This window comes from Tinamus guttatus, unplaced genomic scaffold (genome assembly GCF_059628265.1).
Source record: "Tinamus guttatus ecotype Peru unplaced genomic scaffold, ASM5962826v1 Tinamus_guttatus_pri_ptg000384l, whole genome shotgun sequence".
NCBI lineage: Eukaryota > Metazoa > Chordata > Aves > Tinamiformes > Tinamidae > Tinamus > Tinamus guttatus.
The window spans coordinates 2,941,442-2,958,525 of record NW_028288918.1 but is presented as its reverse complement, the minus strand read 5'-3'; the positions used below and the strand labels follow the sequence as shown (position 1 = coordinate 2,958,525).

Genomic DNA, 17,084 nt, shown 5'->3' with positions numbered 1-17,084 from the left:
CCGGACAGGCAGATCTCTCCGGACAACCTGCTCCAGGGCCCATCTCAGTTCATGGGAACACAGGCTTTCCCCACATGAAGCCCGCACCTCTCCCGTTCACATTCACGTTCGCTGTCCCTCAGCTCCCACCGCGCAGCCCCGTGCAGAGCCGGCCCTTGGCTCGGTGCCCTCTCCACTGAGGCGGCCCCACTGCTCTCCTCCCCGGCCAGGCCAGGCGGCCCCGAGCTCCAGCCTCTCTTCACAGGGTCCTTCTGTGCCTCCCGAACTCGCCCCGTGAGGGCCCTTCCCACCCTGGAGGCCCCAAAGACGGTTGCGGCACCCAGGCTGGCTCTGAAGAACGCCGAGCAGAAGGGGACTGTCCTCCCCATGGCTCTGCCCTGGCCTGGTAGGCAAATGACACAGGAGGCAAAGTGTGGAGGAAGCTGGATCCCACGGCACAGCCCGGGAGCCAAGGAGAGGCAAAGCAGGCAGGGTCTAAAACTAAAGCTCTTGTGGAGACAAAATAAAGGTCTTCTCTGTCAAAAATGTAACTTTTCTTCCCAGAAGAGAGACATGCGAATAACCTCCACTGTAGCCTGGCTTGCAGTACAAATAGAAAGACAGAACTAGTTTCACTGCAAACTTTTTTTTTTTCTGAATAACTTTTAGACTTGGGAATATCAGAAGATCATAGCAAACTCTCTCCTAAAATCAGACCTGCCTGCAATATGAGGTTCAAAACTTTAGAATTTTTGAAGAATTCAGATGTCAGAGTTTCTCTTTAACTTAAATACATAATGCAAATTTCTTCAGCATTTTTATGAGAAAATTGTTTTATTTGAAAAGCTAATACCTACACTTGAATCAGTTAAAAAAGGGGTTTCTGCAAAACTGCACTATTTTTCTTCCAAAAAGAACCTGCACATGCCCTTTCCATAATTCAGAAGAAGCACAAATCCCAAGCCCATATACAAAAGACAGCCCTCTGGGAAACTGCCAAAGTAATCTTCAGGGAGTCACAGAATAAGTTGATAGGTAAACATGCAACAAAATATTGCTTTCTAAAGACTGTCTGCAAGAAAATTACCTTCCATAACATTTGCTGTATGCTATGCTATATAACTTATATCTGTAGTTCCTGCTGCAATAAACACTGCATAAATGAATCCACATCTATTGAGACACAAAAAAGAAGGAAAAAAAAAAGAAAACAGATATGTGCAGGTATTGATGGTGTATGTTGAGGTGGTGTGTGGTGTTTAGTTACTACACAACTACACCTACACTCACCAATAGAGAAAGGAATGTTGGTTTCATAATGCAGGTTTTCTTCAGCAATGAAAAAAATACACACAAATGAGCAAACACATATGAAAGATGAAATCTTGAATATCAGCTTTCTTACACTCCAACAGTGCCACCTAGTGCATATGTTCAGACAAAAATAACTGCAGTTTCACTTCATTCTCTTGATTATCAAGTGTTTACAGGTATTTTTAAGACGGCAGTAAAACCTGTGATCCAAAGGCCATATGCTCAGCCTCAGAATTTTAAAACAGTCCAAAGAGAAGTTCAGAACTTTGCTTCCCATCTTTTCCCCAACGTAAAACGATCTTGCTTCATCCAGATTCACTAAAGAGAACAATTCAAATATCCAGTCCTGTGCAACCCACAGTTTCCATGATTTTAAGGGATTAAATATTCAAGTTCTCTCCCTTAAATAAAGAAGCACTGGACTAATTTGATATAGAGAAATACAGTTCATTAAAACCTATTTGTGCAAGTTTTGTACAGCCATGTCAGTGCATTAGACTAATAACCATGCCTTGAGTTCAAAACTCTCTTCATTTTTGCCTTGCCCTGCACTGCTAGGGCAGCATCAGACAGACCACCTGCACTTTCACGCAGAGTACACAAGTACTCTTACCTAAGCAAATCACCTCTGTGCATTCTGGGAATGGAAGCAATGCTCTCTTCTAATGCAGTATCATACTCAGTGTGAATTTACAGCGTGGAGAAGATACATTGAAAGTCCTAGATCACTAAATCCTACATGCATGAAGGACAGGACAGATATTTTCCCCATGGACTCTTTTCCCTCTATCAGTGCATCAACTGGTGCCCAGCAAGAAATGAGCTGGGACTATGAAATTTACTTCACCTAGTACACCAAAAATGTATTACATCACAGTAACTTTTTCTCATGACAGCAAAGACCAATGAGATTTGAACAAGCACTGGGAAAGGCAAGAAACAAAAATCAAGTATAGTGCCATCAACTTCTTGTTCAGTGCACAATTTGAATATGACACAGCCTCCTCAGTACTGAAAACCAAATTTCTCAAGAATAATTTGATGCCACAGAGGCAGCATTAAACCATTTTTAAATGAGTTTTCGTCTGCTTCCAGTTTCAATATCTATTTTAAGATCAACAAAGACTCTCTCTGTACAGTGTATCAAGGATAATAGCTACTTCCTATGCTGTCTTGGCGTTTGCTCTCAGTCAGAGGACTGTAGTAAAACACATATGTGTAAGAGTAAAACTTTTCTTTTTTTAATATTTCAAGTAAGAGGCAAGTGATGCAGAGCCTGGCTTACAGCAATAACCACGGTGGGTATCAGTGCATAGCAAGTAGGTGGCAAAGTCAGTCTTCAGTGGCACAGGACAGACAGCACTGAAGTAAAGGAAAGCAAGGAGAGATCCCACTGGCCTTGGGCAACATAGGATGCAGATTTAGCTGGCAGGCATGACAGTCTTAACATGTCGTTTCCTATATATAAGAGAAGGTGAATAAGAATAGCCAAGAAATGCTCATAAAACCAAACTGGCTTCATACTCAACTTTATTTTAGGGGCAGTCAGTTTCACCATTTTGAGAAAAGGTAAAGGCAAAAAAAAAAAAAAAAGGAAAACACGTTTTATGCAGTCCCACTTTATGTGTTTTCCGGTTGCTTAAGGAAAAAAAGCCTCTAAATGTGTGTAGCCTTTCCCTTACATGTTCAGAACCCTCTGCTCAGCTTCAGCCACGTTTAACAGAGGGGTTGGAGGGCGGACAGATTCTGATTTCCAACGAGTCCAGCGGAAATTGGCGGCAGGCCTTCATGCCCCCACAGAAGGAGTCAGCTGTTGTGCAGCAGCGGCGGCAGCAGCTGCCTTGGCCAAACGCACACGCGGCCGGGCCAGGCGACGGCCCCACGCACCGCTCTGCCCAGGCGGCAGGTCACGGAGGGAGCCTGGGAAACGAGGGGGTGGGAAGGAGGGGAGAGCGGGGCCGCGGGAGGGATCGCAGGGTGCTGGGGAGAGGCGCAATGGACAGAACAGGCAGCTTGGGAGGTGCTGGGACACTGAGCAAAAATCAGTAGGAAACCAGATTTTGCTGGGTTTGTTCCTTTTGGAACAATCTGTTACTTAAGAAAGGACACTGAATACTCAACTCTGGGCTGGGATACTGTGTTTAGTTAAAAAGAATGAGCATCAGCATCCCCTACCACATGCCAATATATACCACGTTTCATCTGGGTGTCCACAACGCCTACATGGCTATAGAACATTTTGCTCCTTCACTGCAGCTGCATTAGCAAAACTAGCCAGATAATATCACACATTAAGGCATCTTCTCTTGCATGCACAGCTCTGCTACACAACACTAATGTCATCAGCTTCCCATTGAAGGACATGAGCTATTGTTTACCTGTGGAAAAACTCTCCTTTGCTTTTCCCAAACAATATAAAGAGAAAACAGGCAGAAATATCATTGGAAATATATCAAATATCATAACCAGGCACTCCAAGGGAAATCTAAACTGCCCTTAGTTCTCCTAAAGGGCAAATTCCCTTAGCAAACAACCTATCCTGAAACTGCAGGGTCAAATAAATGTTGGCTTCTTCAATGGCTTTGGCAGTGGGGTGTGGAGTAATGTGAAAACAGTAACAAACGGGAGGATTGATGCCGGGAGGTGCTTAGCCCTCTGTCTATCTGTGAGAATCTGCTATCTACACACTTACTCTTCCTCAGGGAAACGCTCTCCCCGTGCTGACACTGCAGTTAAACACGTTTTGGTGCCTGAGCGGATCAAGGCGGAATGGGGGGCGCGTTGTGGGCTGAGCCCACGGGGAGCCCCTCAGCGTCTGCCCTGCCTGCCGTTCCCTTGGGGGAAACGTCGCTGCTATTCCCTCCGAACAGCACAAACCAACCGGTAACTCACCAGCTGGGAAAGGGGAATCCGTCCGCCCTCAAAGCCTCAGCTGCTTCTAAACCAACAGCCATCCTGATTATACTCACAACCCCTTCTAACTAAGAGGGTATACCTACCTTTTAGCTTTTGTTATCCTGATAGGGAAAGCAGGCAAAAAGTTAACAGTAAATTCACATTATCTTTTCACTCTAAGAACATGTATATCCTCTGTGAGCAAGACAGATTGAATCGTCATGTGCTTTTTGCTAACCAGTCTCTACCTATAGCCTTAAAATTATATGCAAAGCACTAGCCAGTTCTGTGGAGTTTGCAGCCAGAGTGCATAGTTGTCTACCGTAGTTAAAGAGGAAGGTGAACTGGCAAAAACACTGGAAAAAAATAGAAAATGATCACAAATATAAAAAAATCAGTCTATATACTTAAAAAAACATCCCTAGCAGAAAAAGGCCTAAACGAGAGGGAGGATAGTAAGAAGGGGTATTGGAATAGTGGTCAAATATGTGCAGTATTCCTGTACTGATCAGTTCCTCTCCATGTTCAACAAAGGATAAGACACAGAAATTACTCTCCCAGTTCACACAGACCAGCTTCAGGGTTGTTATGATGAAGCATTTGCTAACTATCAGGTTAGGATAAGATACCTCTGCAGGCAGAGGAAACAGCTCTGTTGAAGTGTGTTGATAAAAGACTATACAAGCCTCAGTCAGACAGCTCTGCTTACACTGTCCTCCCTGAGAACCAAGGGGAGCACCCTCCTAAAGCACCTCCTGCGCTCCCAATTTTCTGTGTTTGTGTATCTACACAAGAATCCATTCCGACTTCTCCCAACCTGCTGAGCACCTAACCTTAACAACCAGAGACATAACCAGAAATCACTGAGGCAGCATTAGAAGAGGGGAAGAGCCCTCGCATTTGTCTAACACTTGGTTGCATTGCTTGGTTCATATAGCATGGTCAGCTGTGTTTCATTTATCAGTCTGCTGCAAGTAAGAAATCCCCATTCACTGTTCCAGGATGTCTCCCTCAGACAGAGGATGTTGCTGCCAAATAGAGGCAGCAGTTTTGGCTGGAAAAAAAAAACAAAGAAAAGAAAGAGGGAAGAACCCCATACTGCATCTCTGGAGTTATGCTCTCTGACTCTGCTATTGTAGGAAGTACTGTGGTTTTTGAATATCACTTCCTCATGCTTGGCTAATATAGGAAGATTTATTTTGATACAGACATGCCAAGCTATTATAAAAAAAAAAAAAGGCCTACTGAGCTATGTTTTGCCAGTTAAGAAATTCAGTATTTGTAATGGCAGTAGTGCATTACTTAATTCCCCCAGTGCGGCAAACAGCCTTTGATCCAAACACCCTGTTCTATCTGATCACAAGTGAAGCTGAAACAAAGAGTCTACCCAGGTATTTGGTTTCACCACGTCAGAGAACGGCCATAGCAGGATTCTTCTGGCCACTTGGAACAGGCAGACACTTAGCTGTATTTACAGAAAACTGATAGAAATTAACTGAGCTGTTTTTGCAGGAAGAGGTCCATCCCAGAACCATTAGCAAGTCTGACTGAGGTAATTCAGAGACACATAAACGAAAGCTCTTATTGTTATATTTCCAAAATGCTTTTCCATTATGGACATAGTTGCGAAATGTGCCCAGAATTCAATGCTGGAACCTTGCAGGAGAAATACTCTAATAGCCCAGAATACACAAAACTACTTAAAAAGCAATAATGTGATAGACTACCATTGTTGTCTCTGGGAAATCGTATTATGTGAGGATTCTGACACCCACATAAGAGGGAACATAGCATAATGGGCCATAGTTTAAGCCCATAGTTTACTGGCCCATTCAATACATCCTCTTTATTATTCTCTGACTGCAAACATGGATATTGGAATGGGAGAGGGAAAATAGGGGAAAAGAAACGCCAGTCTATCTATATAACTATTTTGTCATTCAGTTTTTGAAATTGAGGCAGTGAGTGACAGAATATGCACATTGTGCATTGGTTTGATGGAATAACACAGAAGAAAGGCCTTCTGGATCACCTGCAAAATCAGTGTTTTGCTTTTAGCAGTCTATAACAGATTATTATTGCTAAAGGCTTTAATGAACATGTTTTATCAGTAATAACATTTGAAGACAGTTCTGTCAAAATCACAAGAATAAAAAGGCTCATAAGAAAATGATAATTATCACTACTTACTGATTCCATATTTTGTCCTGTAATACTCTTTAGTAAATTCATCACAATCACAAAGTATTATCTTCCTTCCCCAAACGTTAATTACTGCCCCTATTGTCAGGTCACAGTCTTTGTAAAATTCCTGGTGTACTGCTCCCGTCTAATAAAAGAGAAAGCATTTACAAAGCAGCTTCATAAATCTCATAATCACACATGACCTTTCTTAAAATCAGTGTCATTTAGTGTGTTCAATTTAAAATATAGCCATCATATTCCACTTGCAGGTAATTTTCACCCCATGCTAAGCTACGTCCCTTTCACAAACATGGTCTGTGAAATTGCAGCAGGGCTGATCTGAACTATTCTCCAGTGGCAACGCAGTTTTATAAATATCTCTCTTTGTTGTAGAAGATAACAAGCACAGAAATTACAAAAACAACCATAAGGACACTCAACAGCTGGACGTATTCAATAATATCCGACCTTACGATTGTCCAGAATGTAACGGCCTTTGTTTCCTACTAACCCTCCGAACACATTGAGCACAGTGCGGCTGGTGATGGTGCCTGGCTGATACAGCCCAGGGGGAGCGTACTGCAAGAAGAGAAACCAGCTATTAGGAAATACAAACAACAATGAAGAAAGAGATCTCAGTTAACTTACAGACTTTTTTTTTTTTTTTTTTTTTTACATACGTCAGTTTTGTTACAGAATGATTTTTATTGCAGTGCTTTCTTGGAAGAATTTTTAGCAACCTCTAAGGTATATTTATGCTTCTGAACATAAAAGTCAGCATTCATGTCAAAAGAAACATTCAGAATCTTATTGTGTATCCAAGAACAAAGTCTCCTTTTTCCTAGAAGCAAATATTAGCACACCAAATAGTATATCCCTGTTAACATCTGCTCTAAAGACTACTATTTTTTTTTGGTAATAATTAGGTAAATATGTAAAAGAACTACTCAGGATTGCAGTTGTACTGCGCTGGATCCGCTACAGAGAATTCAGTTCAGCATGGTTGTACTGCAACAAGACTTCTTGTTTCTATTGTAAATTTCAAAATTACAACAGTAATTTATTGCACTAATATCAGCATCTTAATATATAAATATATATATGTATATGTTTTAATGGTGAATTAGTGATGCAAGATAACTGAAGTGGGTTAATTTTACACACTGCCTTCCCTAACATCTCAACTTGTGTTTGGTCTCTTATGATGCTCCCCTAGTTTCCAACAAATTCCGAGGAATAATCATAGAATCATAGAATCATTATGGTTGGAAAAGACCTCCAAGATCATCGAGTCCAACCATAAGCAAGTCTTTAAAATTGCAAAGTTGCAATGAACTGCACAGGTAGGAGGGTTCTATCAGAACAACATCACCCTAAATCAGCATCTTGGAAAGCAGGATGCATAAGGTGTTTATTTTGCTGTTAGGCATTATTTGTGAAGTTTCATGTATATCTACAGCATCACAAATAAATTACCAGTATTAGAAGGAAAGCAGGGAAAAAGATTCCCCGGAATTTTACTCCAATTTTAGGTTTGATGTTATTTCTGTCACTTGAAATGATAGATAGTGCTGTACACTATTCATATAATATTCATATAATATACACAATAGAAGTGTACACACATACAATACATACACAATATGTCTATCCAGCTCATTAATTTTATAATCATAACAGGTTACAGAGGACTCCAATTCCTCCAAGATTTTTCTCTAGTAACCATGTAATTAACATCCAGCAAAGTCCATTAATGGATTCCCATTGATTTAACTAGCTTTGCATGAGGTCCAAACCTAGGAATTCTAATTTAAGAAATTATTGTAGATTTGTTTCAAAGAAATACTGAACCTGAATTGTTTCAAAGAAATAATGTTATTGAACATGTTACTGTTATTTTCCACATGACCCAAGAAGAAGTCATATGGACCATATCTGAATTCACCTCAATTTTTCTATTAATTTACATTCCAGTATCAATGAACTCCTGTCAACTTTCATTACCACTCATAGCATTAGTTATACATTTCTATTAATACATTAATATGGGAGAAAGGAAATTCTATGGTACCTCCTTTTACATTAAGCATAACATGCCCATCCTTAATTTCCTCCCTCACTTTCAGTTATTACATAAATAGATACACAAAAAATAAATCACGTAATTATGATTAATGCTTAGATAATACTTCCTAAATAACATTAGAATTCTAATAAATGATTTTCAAAAAAGGCATTTAATGTTTCTTAGCCAGCAAAAGAATTCAAAATAAGCTGAGATTTTCATTCTTCACCTTTGGTAGCTTAGCTCTTCTAAGAAAAAGTGGAACTGCATCCCGGCCTGAGTTGACTGGTACCATTTCTTTTATTTCAATGGTATCATCAGACAGATAATAGTGCAGGACAAGTTCTCGTGTGTCATGAAATACAGATTCTTGGTCATCCCATACACAGAAAAAACGTAAAACATGTCCATCATACTCCAGAAATTGTCTCAAAGTGTCTAAGCGTTCATAAGGGCGCAAAGGCTTCATATTATCCACAATCTGCAGATAAAAGGAGAAATTCAGAAAAAAAAATGCAAAAAATGACTTGCTCTTAAAGAAAATATACCAATCTTAATGGTACAAACAAATATTAGAACATACTTTTAGGAGTTTCAAATAGTGTCACACAATTACAATACATCAAACACTATACTCATGTAATTACTAAAGAACTACCCATGAAGCTGATGTGTTGACAGAAAATATTTGAAAATCTTTTTTTTTTTGCAATAAAGTCCTTCCACTCAATCATTAAAATATTTACGGCATGGCTTCCATTTTCAAAAAATTGCCCATGGTGTTCAAATGACTACAACTTCAAAAATATTGCCTTGCTCAATTTCATTGAAAATTATTTATATGAATACTGTGGAATAAAGAGGTGGGTTTTTTTGGTGCTTTGTCTCTTTTGGCTTTAAAATACAGCTAATTAAGTTTTGATTCACCTCACACAGCTGGCAGGTACTGAGTATGTATGTTCTCCTCTTAATATACACCCATAGGTCTGACGAAGCAATAGCAGATCTCCAATTAAAGATGTGATGTCTGACAAGATGCTGCTCTTAACCATAGTATCTGCAAAACCAGTAGCACAACTCTGATCCCTGGATAATGATCTATCCATTCTCAGGAGTCCATTTACTTTCTCTTAGTTGTCATCACACACATAAATATTGCTCTAGACTGGGGTTTTTTCCTAAGTCAAAAGCCATGATTTTTGAAGTGGATTAAAGGGATCAGACAGTCCTTTTAACCTACAAGATTATACACAATTGCTATTGAAGGAGAATGGTGATAGGCATCAACGAGGCAATGGTGGATGAGCAGTCTGAACAGAAAGAACTGCTGACTTCTTCTATCTAAATTCCATCTATCTGATGACTTCTCCTATCTTCTGTCTTTAAAAATCTGAGAGGAACAAGGACGCATTTTGTCAGAACATCAAATCTGAATATGGAGAGAGCAGCACAGCATTTGGCCTGACAGTGTCTCCTTTGATCTGCAACACTATTGCAGGCACCACCACGTCCACATGCTAAACCCCTAGTGCCTTCCCCCGCAGTACTAGCTAGCTTCCTTCCTGAGTCTTAATGATGTAACGAGCAAGCAAGCAGAGGCACCGTGCCAGGTATCATCATCATCTATGGGTTACTCTCTCCAACATTACAGAAATTTGAGTCTAAGAGATTGCTAGATTGTTTTCATTTGTCTTCTCATCATATTTCTTCTTCTCCTTGTATCATCATCTTTTGGTCATCTGCATAATTAAGAGAATGGTGCGAACACTCAATTTTTCTCCACTCAGTTCAGAAGAATCCACACTTAATAAATTTACCATGTACAAAGCAGTCACAGGAACAAGAGAGCATAAAGCAGACTGAAAGTGCTACATAACCATTCTATAATTTCCCAACAAGTCACTGAGAAAGTTAAGATACAGGATTCCTTCCATTTTAATCTTTCAATGGTCTTAATTGTCAAACCTCTCTTTTCCTTTCCCCACTCTCTTCAGACCCACAGGCACAGTATTTTAATTTTTTGCTCGTTATTTTAAGATATTTTAACAAAAATCATGTCTAACAAGGTTATACAATACAGTATATAATTTTCATTGGCCTATCAAATAATGTTTACAAATGAAAGTGTTTTTCTATAGAAATTAAATAACACATAAAAATCCATGACAGTGACACATCTAGTCAATTCTGCTGGTCAAAGTCTGGGGAAATAGGCAAAGAGAAAAATCGATTCTGACAAATCTGATTCATTGTATATACATTGTATAACTAAAAATAGCTCATCTTATTGGTAAATAGTAAATGGATGGTAAATGTAACATTGTTTAGCTGCTACACGCAAAACTTGAGAACAGTTTTAATGATGTGATACTATTATTTTACAAACAAATAAGCTTCAGCAGTTTTATCAAACTAACATACGCACAAGACATCGAATATTTTTGTTCTGCTTTAAATGGTGTGTGAACACATCAGAGGAAAACAGTTATGGTTGGGACTTTACTATGTTTGTACAATGGGCCATATTATATATAAATGTAATTTTCTCATGTAACTCACTAAGTTGAAATAGCTGTACATACTTTCTGTTTGCTATCAGAGAAATATATAACATACATTACTTCATGCAATGGCACTTCTATTAAAATCAATTTTTCACTATTGCTGTCTCATCCGACCTTTTGCCGCTCTTTGGTGTACGGGTCATCTGGACGACATGCTGGAGGATTTAATCTAACTCCCATCTTCCTCAGGAAGTTTTTTGTGAACTCATCACAGTCTACAATTCTGTACCTTCGGGCGTAAAGGATTACTTCTATGTTGATGTTGAAATGATCTACAGTATAGAACTGATCTTCATTAGGAGGCGGAAGTGGAATCCGGTGACGTCGAACGATGGTTCCTGTGTAAGATTTATGATGAATCTAGAGAATGAATATGCTTTGCATTGACTACCGCAGTCTTGCCAATTTTTTTTATGAGAAGGGCAAAGGAAAGGGGAAGGGGAATAATCCATTCAATAAAAGAACTATTAGGTAACAAAATCCTTCTTCACTAGCAACAATATCTTAAACTGCCCATCTTCTAGAACCTCTCAAATCATTGTCAAATACAAAGTTCAAGTACTTCAGTTAAGCCGGAGCAGAAAATTACTGCCTTATAAAAGAAACACGGAACCACTTCAACGAATTTCCATTTATTGGTCTAAACATAACAGGTGAGTATTTTTTCCAGCAGAACCGCAAAGATACCGTTCTTATTAAGAGACCTTTTCTACCATTTCTGAAAAGCAACATCAGTATACATATCACTTATTTTTCTGAAAAGAAAACAGAAAGTTGTGCAAAAAACATGGCAGAAACTCCATAGCAATGACAGTCAAAACTATAAATTTCTTAGGGGGTTGAGGGAGGAGCTGACAAGATTTGTCTACAGGAGGAAGAAAACACGCATAACTAAGGTTGAAGAAAAAAAATGCTCTACCAATGTAAAAATGCCTGACCTATCATGGATGAAGGCAGGGTGTTCAACTGGGCTTCCTGAAGAAGTAAACTGAAAGTAGGAATGTCTGAGATGAGTAGGCCTGAATGAACTCCAGCTGAAAACAGTAAAACATTGATCCATCACAAAATACAGAGCCCTCCCCCTGGGAAATAACTGTATTTCTACTTCTAGAAATTTACCAGAAATTGTAATATGGAGACCGGTCAATGCACAACAATCAGGTTGCTCAGGATTGATGGCTATCCTGATGCTTCCTTTCTGATTAAGGGGATGCCAGCTTTTTGAGTAGGGTATAGTGCTGTATTATGAATAATTATTTTAAACATATGCATCTGGTCAGACTAAAGGTCTCCTCTACTGTGCCCTTGCACTGCTGCCCTCTGACTGCAGTGCTGGTGTCGGTAAGTTCCCACATTATCCTCCTCCTAAGAGGAGATATCTCCTCTTAGAGATGCTGGTTTTAGGACAAGTCCAGTGGTAGCTTAAGGAGTCTTTTATAGTAGAGAAGGACTCTCAACTACAAGGCAGCTCATGAAACAGGGCAGCAACTAAAGTGGTGTCAGGAATTTCCTCAGCACAACTTATCTATTCCCTCTGCACAACTCAGGTAAGGAATGGGCAGCACCTATATTTGGTTCACTCCTCGTCTACTTGCACACAGAGGAGGAGAAGCAACCATTACTATTCCTGCAGTGCAAAGAATTCACCCAAGGGAACAAGGAGCCTTCTCACATTTCCTTGCTCACCGTATGACTATGTAGCAAGGTCACAATTAGGCCTTGATCATTAAATATGGCAAATTCCCAGTTATCTCAAGGTCTTTGGGGAGGTCCTAAATTTTTAGACAATCAGTTACAGTGGAGGAGCTGCCTGCAAGTCCCCTTTCCTGCCTGCACTTTCCTCCTCAGCCAGCCGGCCTTGGGAAGGCAGCCAGCAGGCAGCTCCTCTCCCTTTTCAGCTGGCTGACCTTGGGGAAACCAGCCAGCTGCTCCACTGTGCTTTGGATTGCAAGGCCTGGACTGCACTGGAAGATACACTTAGCCCCCTGGGACATAAATGACCTTTGGATAAGACAAAATCAGCCAGCCACAGTCCTGTGAACGGGGAATTAGAATTACAGAATACTTGTACCACCCTGCCTAGCCTGGCTCTCTACGGGGAGGGTTTCTTTTCATACTGGGAGAGCAGTCAGCATTCTGGCCCTGGAAGAGCATAGGTGGAGTTTGTTATGTGGTTGTCTTTGCTGTCCTTCTCTTCACTCTGTACTCCCTTATCTTTAATTAGTTCTCATGCGCTTTGATCGCACTGGTATTTTTAGCTTTGATTCAGGTTTCTCAGAAGTTGCGGTTGGCCTCTGCATTCCTTTGTGTTTTGCACTGAATTTCTGTTTAGACAGATCTCTTCTAATGGTCTAATATTTTTCAAAGTTCAAACTATAGCAATGTAGGTTCCAAAATTAAATGTAGTTTAAATTTCAGTTATTTGGTAGCAACCTTATCTGTAGAAATTCTTGTCCAAGTACAGCGGCCAATTCCACAAAGCATTTGTTTTTCAAGTCACTGAAACACTTTTCCCACAGATCATTTATTTTGTCACTCTGAGATCTTGATTCTTGGTAAAAGGAAATTTTATGGGTTTTTTTTTGTTTTGTGTTGTTTCATTTTTTGAAGCCAATTTGTTCTAGTTTTATAAACTCCTAACTAAAGTTACAAGGGCTTCTTTGCCAGTTGTTCTTCACCAAACCTTCCTGCAGCTTGAAAGCCTCTGCATGATTTTTATTTCAAAGCCACAAGAACCACCCACAGTGGAGCGTAGAGCAGAAAAATGCTGCTTTTCCCTGATCCCGCCATGCCCACAGACACACATCCAGGCCATCAAACTCTCATCTGCAGGCAGTGGCACAAGCACTGGCAAGGCGGTGACTCCCAGGGATTAGCCGGACAAGCTCCCATCACGGTCTCTGAGCTGCCCTACCAGGCTAAACCCACCCTTCAGCAGGACCCCTGAGAACACCCGGACAGCTCTCCTCTGTCTTACATCTTTTCCATCTGGGTAGCAGGATCACCCAAATAAGGGTCCCCACTACCTTTTACTATCAACAAATCACTTCCCAAACTTGCTCGGTTAGGCCTTCTCCATCACTGTTTTTTGCTGCTCCTCCCTCACACAACCCCTTTCCTGCCACTCCAAAGTCTCCAGCTCTCCAGTTGTGCAGATTGGGCCTGTCCAGCTCCTGACATGCCCATACTTTTTCATCACACACATTCCCACATCTGTGCTTTTTGCTTCAGCGCAGTTTGCTCTTACTTCACCAGCCCAAGGACTCCTACAGTTGAACTCTCCTCCGCAAAAGTCTTGTATTTTAATTACCTGCATTTGCGGAGAGATGCAGAAAAGTGCTTTATGGTTAGGATCCTGAACGTTTACTTAAAAGGCCCAAGTTTATTCCTCTTTCTGCTGCAAGCTTCATTGTATGATCAGGGACGACACTTCCCTTTGTGTCTTAGCTTCCCAGCTTCACAATGCAAGCTTTTACACTGGTTTCAGGCTACATATTCCCAGTCGAGTCTGGGACTCTGAATAATATAATACATATAATGTTATATAATCATACTATTACATAACATTATATAATTACAGTATAACACAGGCGAATTTTTACTCTAAAATGGAGTAAAAGTGCCAGTTGATGGGTTTGGATTTCTTTTTAAGGAACACTGCTTTTAAATATTTGTTTCTTGAATATATGTACTACCTTTAGGATAACAACTTCATAGATGTTTTTGTTTTACACTTTCAGTTACGCAGAGTAAAGTGCTTGTGAGTAAAGAGTACCCTGATCAGTCTCTCCATCACTTTTCCCTCTAAGTCATGTTAATCTCCAGGATAAAAAGAATATTTATATGGATACTTATGATAAAGTACATGCTCTAGATCCTCTCATTAGCTGTGGTGCCTAAATGCATTCCCATGCCTTCTGAGCCTTTCAATCTACAGTATTGCTCCTTCTCAAAAACAGTCAATACATGGGACTTCTTTACCAGTCTCAGGGACCAGCAACAAATAAATTAAGTGCACTTCTGAGATCCGCTTTAATCTATCATTTTAATGCTTTATGGATACTCATTGATCCCATATAAGTGCTTGGGCAAAGCTCTACAAGCCTTCAAAATATCCTTGCATGGAACACTAGAAAAACTTGTTTTTCTGTAACTGCATCCAGTCAATTTCAGACCTGGTACCTGCAACACTCGGTACCTAGATGATTCCAACAGCCATTAACCCAAGACACAACCAAGAAAATAAGGGGAATCTGGAGCCTTCCTGTCACCATGGGAACATTACTAGAAACACCAGGCCTGAAGATGTAGTCTGCACAACCCATACTGCAATGACAGTGAAAACTGCTAGTTCCTATAGCTAGATTCAAGGAATCAGCTTCAAATTTGTTTTATCCAGCTTCCACCTTCCCTCTCAAAGATGCCACCTCTCTCTCAAGTGTTGACCATGCTTCCTGTCTGTTGAAGGTCATTTGTTCTAAGCCACTTAAGCCAGGAAGAGCTGCCTTCACTCCGGTGACACACAAGTCAAGGGACACCCACATCCCATCATGTGTCCATCCTGGCACAGATGAGGGCAGGGACAGGGAGGATAACTGCCTTTTATGTTCCCAGGTGAAGAGCTGCAGCATGTGTTTCTTTGAGTCTTGAAACTGCATTTTTCCATGTAGGAGGAAGAGGTTTCCCTGAATTCAGAATCAGCTCTGCTGAAGAAAAGCCAGCAAGACTTCTGGCAAGGAGGACTGCTCAGCATAGGGAGAGCAAGGCACTAAGAAACAGCATAAGAGGAAAAGATTCCTAGAAAATTTATCCTATGCATAACAGAAAGGAAGGTAACCCCTTCAGATCAAGAAAGAAATTGGTAGGATTCTGTCTTGGAAAAGAATATAGCGGTTAAATAGTTCTTTTTTTTTTTTTAATTTGAAATCCTTTTTTGAAAATTAGTGTGCTAAAATAGACCAGAATATATACAAAAATCTCTGAGGACTGGGAGGTGCAGTCATCCCAAGATACTCATCCCAAGCTTATCTGGAGTTTATCCTTTGAAAAGCTTTGTTTTGTTTGTTTGTGTTTTAGCTCTGGCAGTGACCCACAAGCACGACAAGGCAGCAGCTGTGCTCCTCTTCTGCAGCAGGACGCTGACTGCCAGATCACATTTTGTTAATGTAAACCAAGTCCATTAATACCCCAGTAAATCAGCTCCCTAAACCCTCCTCCAAACATCCTCACGCTGGCCCAAGCTCAGCAGTGTGACCCTGGGGCAATCCGCATCTCATCTTAAGGCTGTCAAGGAAAAATTACTGAGCCAAGGACATGCTTATCACAAGGGACCCAACAGCCAGGGACACCAAAGGTGCTCCCCTTCCACAAAGGCAAAGAAACCTGCAGGAGGTAATCAACAGCTTCAGAGTTTTAGATAGAAGATTTACAATCAGTGCCAAGGTGGGGGGAAATGGGTTTTAGAATGGAGATCTAGAACATACAATTGCTGCTGCAAAAGTGAGAAGACTCTGACAAAAGACCCACTATCATATGATTTCAAACAGCTATATTCCAGAAAAAGAAAGGGGAAGAAGGGGCAGAATTCTGTCTTACAAAACTTGCATCTTCAGAAACTAAAGTCAATTAAAAAAATCATATTATCATCTAGAACAAGAAAAATCAATTATAATTGTTCACTTACAGGCTATTTTCACCGACAGAAGTCATAGTAGATATCCTACAGAATGGACTGATACACCTGAGGAAAGGTATAAAGGGCAAAAAACAAAATAAAGTGCTATTAAAAATAGATACCTTGAGTTATGCCACTATTTTTCACTTGGGGTTCAATGACCTGGATTGTATCATCTTCAAGGTAGAAGTATATTTTACAATGTCTTATTCTATACAGCTCTTGATTTTTGTCAGGCACTTCCTCCTCAAAATAGGCATCAAAAGACAATACCTATTAGGAACAATACATAAGGACACAAAATCTTCAATCAATAAAGGTCAATAAAATAAACCTGTATAGATTATAAGCTAACTAAAGGTATGGATTTCATGAGGTAGATTCATTTCTCAGAAATGTAAGAATGGAA

At 40.3% G+C, this 17,084-nt stretch overlaps 1 protein-coding gene across 1 annotated transcript in view; it reads right to left on the bottom strand.

Annotated features, from left to right (window-relative positions):
• EFHC2 (EF-hand domain containing 2) overlaps window positions 1-17,084 on the bottom strand; it is a 53,910-nt gene that overhangs the window by 25,820 nt on the left and 11,006 nt on the right. The window contains exons 3-7 of the mRNA XM_088530699.1: window positions 16,798-16,948; window positions 11,116-11,339; window positions 8,667-8,918; window positions 6,841-6,951; window positions 6,379-6,517 (exon numbers count right to left, since the gene is read on the bottom strand). Coding sequence (XP_088386825.1) covers window positions 6,379-6,517; window positions 6,841-6,951; window positions 8,667-8,918; window positions 11,116-11,339; window positions 16,798-16,948 — 877 coding nt within the window. The remainder of the gene's footprint in view (window positions 1-6,378; window positions 6,518-6,840; window positions 6,952-8,666; window positions 8,919-11,115; window positions 11,340-16,797; window positions 16,949-17,084) is intronic.